This window comes from Protopterus annectens, chromosome 1.part1, assembly GCF_019279795.1.
Source record: "Protopterus annectens isolate FY-2018-M chromosome 1.part1, PAN1.0, whole genome shotgun sequence".
NCBI classification, from domain to species: Eukaryota; Metazoa; Chordata; order Ceratodontiformes; family Protopteridae; genus Protopterus; species Protopterus annectens.
In genome coordinates this window covers 1,419,348,262-1,419,354,085 of record NC_056726.1, presented here as the reverse complement: position 1 = coordinate 1,419,354,085, position 5,824 = coordinate 1,419,348,262, and the positions used below count along the sequence as shown (strand labels likewise).

General features: G+C 41.4%; 1 protein-coding gene across 2 annotated transcripts in view; it reads right to left on the bottom strand.

Annotated features, from left to right (window-relative positions):
* Nucleotides 1-4,118: 4,118 nt before the first annotated feature.
* Nucleotides 4,119-5,824, bottom strand: part of LOC122810777 (ervatamin-C-like) — a 404,836-nt gene continuing 403,130 nt past the window's right edge. For both annotated transcript variants that reach the window (XM_044082340.1, XM_044082347.1), the window contains exon 8: nucleotides 4,119-4,902. In XM_044082340.1, coding sequence (XP_043938275.1) covers nucleotides 4,803-4,902 — 100 coding nt within the window. In that variant the 3' untranslated portion in view covers nucleotides 4,119-4,802. The remainder of the gene's footprint in view (nucleotides 4,903-5,824) is intronic.

Here is a 5,824-nt window from a genome sequence, read left to right as displayed (position 1 = left end):
TCTTGAGAGGGGTTCAGTTGAGACATTTCATGATTTATAGTAAACCTTAATTGAGTTAGGGTGGATGTTACCTGTTGTAGATGGAGTAGAAGAACTTGATGGTCTTGGTGAAGGATTAGCAGGTCGTCTAGATATGGGTATATCTGTATACCCTGAGTCCTGCAGTGAGCAATGAAAGGGGCTAGACAGTTTGTGAACACTTGAGGAGCAGTGGAGAGTCCAAAGGGCAAGGCAGAGAATTGAAAATGGTAAGAACCTTTGCAAAGAGGAGGAATTTCCTGTAAGCTGGATGTATAGGAATGTGCAGGTAGGCATCCTTCAAATCCAGGGCTACCATGAAAACCTGTGTTGGGATGAGTGGTAAGACAAGCTTAGGATAATCATTTTTAAGCTGGGTAGCTTAAGGAAGAGGTTTAGGAAAGATGTCTAAGATTGGCCTCCATGGGCCATCTTTCCTTGATACCAGAAACATTCTGGAGTAGAAGCCTGTGTTTCTTTGCGGGCAGGGTACCTATTCTATTGTACCCTGAGCTAGGACTTGTTGAATGATGGGTGGGAAAAGGTGGGTTTGGTTTTTTGGTGGTTGGTGAATACCCTGGAAGGGTGGTAACATCTACCAAGTCATGAAATATCCCATCTGAATGATGGAGAGGACCCATTGTTCTGATGTGATTATCCACCAGGATGGTAGGGAGAGGGTGAGGTGAAGGGATAGTTGGTGTGTGGGTCTAGAGGTGGTAAGTCACAGTGGAGGTGCTCTGGATTGCTCAGACTGACTCCAAAAGCGGGTGGTGGAAGAGTTGATGGGAAACTTGGAGGCAGAGTTTTTCCTTAGTTGTCTACGTCTCTTAGACTGAGGAGCTGTGTGTGAGGACTGTCTTCTCACAAAAGAAGGCTTTTGTGGGTAGTTCCTGTGGTATCTGGGTATAGAGGATATCAGTAAATGCTTAAGGTTTTGTTGTTCTTTTCCCTTTTCTTGAAGGAATTTTAGAAGCTTTGCCAAAGCTTGGCCAAACAGAGCCTTATTGTCCATGGGTGCATCAAGCAATTTTGTTTGAACATCCATAGGGAGAGGTTGCAGCCTCATCCAGGAATATTGCCTCAGAACTGATCCTGATGCAGCAGATTTAGATGAGGCTTCCACAGCATCACAACTGCACTTAATGGAGTGCCTAGTCACTTGAGATGCTGTGGAAAGCAAGGTGTTGATTTGTGCTTTAATGGGGGAGTCAGACGCCCCATAGAGGAGGGTATTGCCTTTGTTTATGGTATCCAGGACATATTTAGCCATATGTGTTTGATAGTTGAGAGCCCTTATAGCCAAAGTAGAGGAGGTATACATCTTCTTCCCTAATCTGTCCATGAATTTTCTGTCTTTATCCTTGGGGTATAGAGCAGCAGAAGGTAATTGTCTTGAAGTTTTGTCAGCAGAGACTGCAATAACTGCTGGGTCTGCTGGAGGATGTTTAAAGATGAACTGGGTTTCCTGGGAGACGTTATAGAAGCGGTCAGGGCAGTTTGAGGCTGGACGCTGTGAGTCTGGGGATGGAGAGGCAGCCAGGAATGCATCCAGGAAAGTGGGCACTAATGGGGGAACTGTAGAAGGAGAAGGTTACTCCATTAGTAAAAGGTCAAAGTACCTTTTCTTGGTGTCATATACTTCTGATGGCTGCCACTTAAAGTGCTCCCTCATGAGGGAGACTGTGTTTTCAAAGGTGAATTCTTCCCTTGGTGACTCAAGATTAATGGGGTCCTCCTCCTCTGGGGTAATGAAGTCCTTGGCAGAATCTATTTGAGATTCATAATTAACAGATTCATCTGAAGAGGAGAAATCTTCCTCTGATACCTCTAAGGGTGGTCAAGGAGAGGGGACAGGAGGTAATTGTTGTGTCTGCAAAGCCTGAGATGCCTTAAAGAGGCGTTGTGAAAATACTTCCCAGCCAGGAACCGGTTGAGGTTCAGGATGTTTAACCTTTTGTTTTCTTTTCAAAGGGGTAGCTGGTAGAGAAAGAATCGGAGCTAACGTCTGTTTCGATAGAAGTGAAGGAGCAGGGCCCTCCGGCTGAGTGAGTCATGGTTCCCCTCCACCATCAGGGTCTGATGGCTGATTTGCCTCTAGGGATGTACCTGAAATTTCTACCATCCCAGCTTCCATTAAGCTTCCTGGGCCTGGTTTGGAAATGGAGGTCGGAGAAGATCCCGGACTTTCATCAGCCTCAAGAATCTGCTCAGATGCCTGAGGTGCAGCATGGTATTCCAGCCAAATTTTCTTGGCCTTCTTCCTTGGCAGCTTGATGGATGGGCCTACTCCCCCTTCCATCCCAAGTGCAAGACGTCATGATTTCTGATTTTCTAAATACAATTTTAATGTGGACAGGCGGCGGCAAAGAGTCTTGGGGATGAAAGATTTGCAAATGGGGCAGGATATATGGTCCTGGGCCTCACCTAAGCAAAATACGCATTTCTCATGCATGTCCTTGTGAGGAATTTGTCCCCCACAAGCATAATTCCCCTTTCTAATTGACATGTATGTCTCAACAGTAATCAAAAGTAAAGAAAAAAATGCAACAGGGCTCAAATCTGTATCAGTAGAGCAGTCGTGTGGTCTGGAACGGAAACTGTAACCAGTCGTCTGAAAAATGCGATCTGCTTTCAGAACTGACAAACAGGAGTCTGACATTCCCTGTGGCAGAAACATTCTGAACAGGATACGTACAGACGTCACTTTTATACCCTACATCAGTTTATGGCCCTGACAAGGGACGTCACACCTACCATCCAAGAGCAAAGACTTTGGTATACTGGCCAGATGGTGGCGCTGCAAGCAGCAACCTCCCTACTGTAATGAATACTGCTACATGAGAATAGAAGGACATCTATCTGTTGTTGTGCCATGTGTGTGTACTCACTTACGGATCTTAAGTTTATTTACACTCTTTTGTTTACATTTTGTATACAAGCCCCACCTTAACTCAATGTGGTCATGAGTTTGTATCATGGGCAAGAGCTGAGGCTGCTCGATGTTAATAGTAGCTTGGAGTCCTGCATATTTGAGCATCAATGCTGATTGCCGCTCACATCTGGCCAGTTGTGTTAGCTCCAGCTCAATGTGTATGGGATGACAATAAATCCCAGGGAGAGTTTTTGTGGGGAGAGGCATGTCCTCCTACACCGTGCATGTGGGGAGCTGTTCCCCCACACCCCATCACTTAAATATACTAACTGTATAATTGTACAATTAGAGATAAAGGGAAACAGCCTTCAGTGATAAACACTGTAGCTGCATGAAATGTGATTAACATTCACAGTATTAACCATAGGAAATATGATTTACAAAAAGAAAACCTGGGAACTGGAAACAGGGAAAACAGTTGACCAAATGCCCATCAATCACTCATCAAGTAGCCTAATAATCCAGAGCATGAACAAAACAGTCCAGAGGAAATGTGCCACTTATATAACTTCTTTATTAGTCTGCAGTAAAATACATCAGCATTATTCATTCATCGGCAAGTACAATATACACTGTTAACTCATGTGTTTGCATCTGGGCACCCATATAATGAAAAATGAATTAATGCAACATACAATTCATGTTAAAAAGACAAGTGTGTAAGCAAGCCTAGGGAAGGTAGCCTGACCAAGCATGTCAGCACTCTTCATCCTGAATACTACAGCATTTTGAAGGCTGTTTGCAGTAGTACTGCTCTAATTTCCTAAAGCAGTTGGTATACATGACTATACAAATCCAGTCTTTTATTTAGACAGGAAAGAGTTCCTGCTGACCAGAATTGTACAACAGTGTGCAGCCAATATTGTGAGAGAACTGCAGCAGTAAAAATCTAATTACTGGCAATGATATATATTGTTTTCAATTTCTGGTGTGATAATCTTTACAGTTCAACAGAATTACAAACAGCTGACCTTGATTTTGTAGTACCATACCTCTCAACATTCCAGATTTTAGCAGAATGTCCAGGATTTTTGTATCAATTTTTTGGTCTGTTCTTTTTATAATTTTTGGTTTTCTTGCAAATTCCTGAGGATTGAAGTCACTTAATAATGACATGCATTTGTTTTCAGACTTCAAATCCTTCAGAAAATGCATGATAACACAAATCCTGTTATTCTATCAACTTTCTAAATTTACAAAATCAATATTTAAAATATGTCCCTATTTTTGGGCCCTTGTACCACTATTATTTTAGGCTTTGCCCAGATTTCTTGCACCAAGAAAGTGAGAGGTATGTGTAGTACTCTTTAACTGTTAGAGGAGTCTGAGGTCAATAAACATTGGATTATTCCTTATAAGCTACGACTGAACTTTCCATTCTGGCATTCCTGCTCTGCTCTGGTTACAAGACTTTTTGTGATATTTGCTTGCACAAGGTTTCTTTGTGAAAGTTTGCATATATAACGCCTAGCACTGTTCACACTACAGCTCACTGCACTTAAAGTAAAATTCTATATCCAAACACAAATATGCAAATGACTTCTTCAAATGACTCAAACATTATGATTATAAAGATGCAAAAAGATTGTCAATGCTTATATTTCCGAAGTTACATCTTAAAACAATTGCTGTGGAAATACGATTAATCATATAGTTCATGATCTGGAAGGTGACTTGATTGATATTTTTAATCTTGAGATTATCTGGTCTTTAAGGATACTTTACAATCATTGAAGCCAACTGCAGTCAAAATGGCCTTCGATCTCTTGGAGATAGCATAGTAGGCACTTTGCAAAGCATGTTAGATTTCTTGCCCGCATTTCACCATACATTCAGTGTATTTCTGAATTTACTGCAAGTAAGGGCTGTAGACACTTTTCTCAATGTCGCACATGTCGACACCTCGTTTAATATGGAAATAGCCATTATCGCCCCAAGTTTCTCCCCAGCTGAAACACAAAAATATTACTGTTAGTGATACAGCATATTCAATAGCTCTCACCCCGACAATAAATATATTTTGGTTTTAGAAGTTACTCTGCTAACTTAAATTCATGCACATGACTGTTAAATTAATAGTTGCAGTTGAGTGTTTTAACTGAATGGAAATCACTTAAGGAGCTAAATTCAGATACACAATCACAACAGCCATCAAGTAAAGAAAATCTGTGCATAGAGTACTAGAACAAATATATGATGTGAGACATACTTCCTTGTTTAATTCTGTTGATCATATTGTATGGCTGACTTCATTTATTTATTTCCCACTTTGCTAGATTCCTCCATATAAGAAGAAAGAACCATTAGAAGTGGAACAGTTTTCAGACTGATTTGGTTTACTGCAAGAATTAAAACCATGCCACCCCTGAGGTTCTTTGTCCTTTGTTCCGTTACTCTTTTGTGGAGATCAGTATGGATGATCCAGATGAGCTCGTATATGCTTAAAATATGGCCTTCACTGCCTCTCTGGATTTTATTGTTCCATGTTGCTTTTGTCTGGTCATTTGGTCCTTCTGAATTATAGCACAACTGTGAGCACTATTTACATCAGAGGTCCAGATGAAGGATGGAGAATTTTTGGCTAGCCTACACAGATAGGCATCGTGATTTATAGCAATTGTAAATTACCTCTAAGAGGGCACCTTTCGGTTCAGAGGGATTTCTTCTGTACCAAACTGACAGGTATTGCTCTTCAGGCTCGTTGAGTGGTTGAGCAGTCTAGCCTGTTTTGCTTCCCAAAAACATGCTGGATGAGTGTCTGCACTGAGTTGTTCATATATATTGTATTTCTCATTGCCTTTGAGGTCCTGGTCATGGCAGATGAGGGACAAATGAAACAACTGATAGATAGACATTTTAGCAAAGGAATGC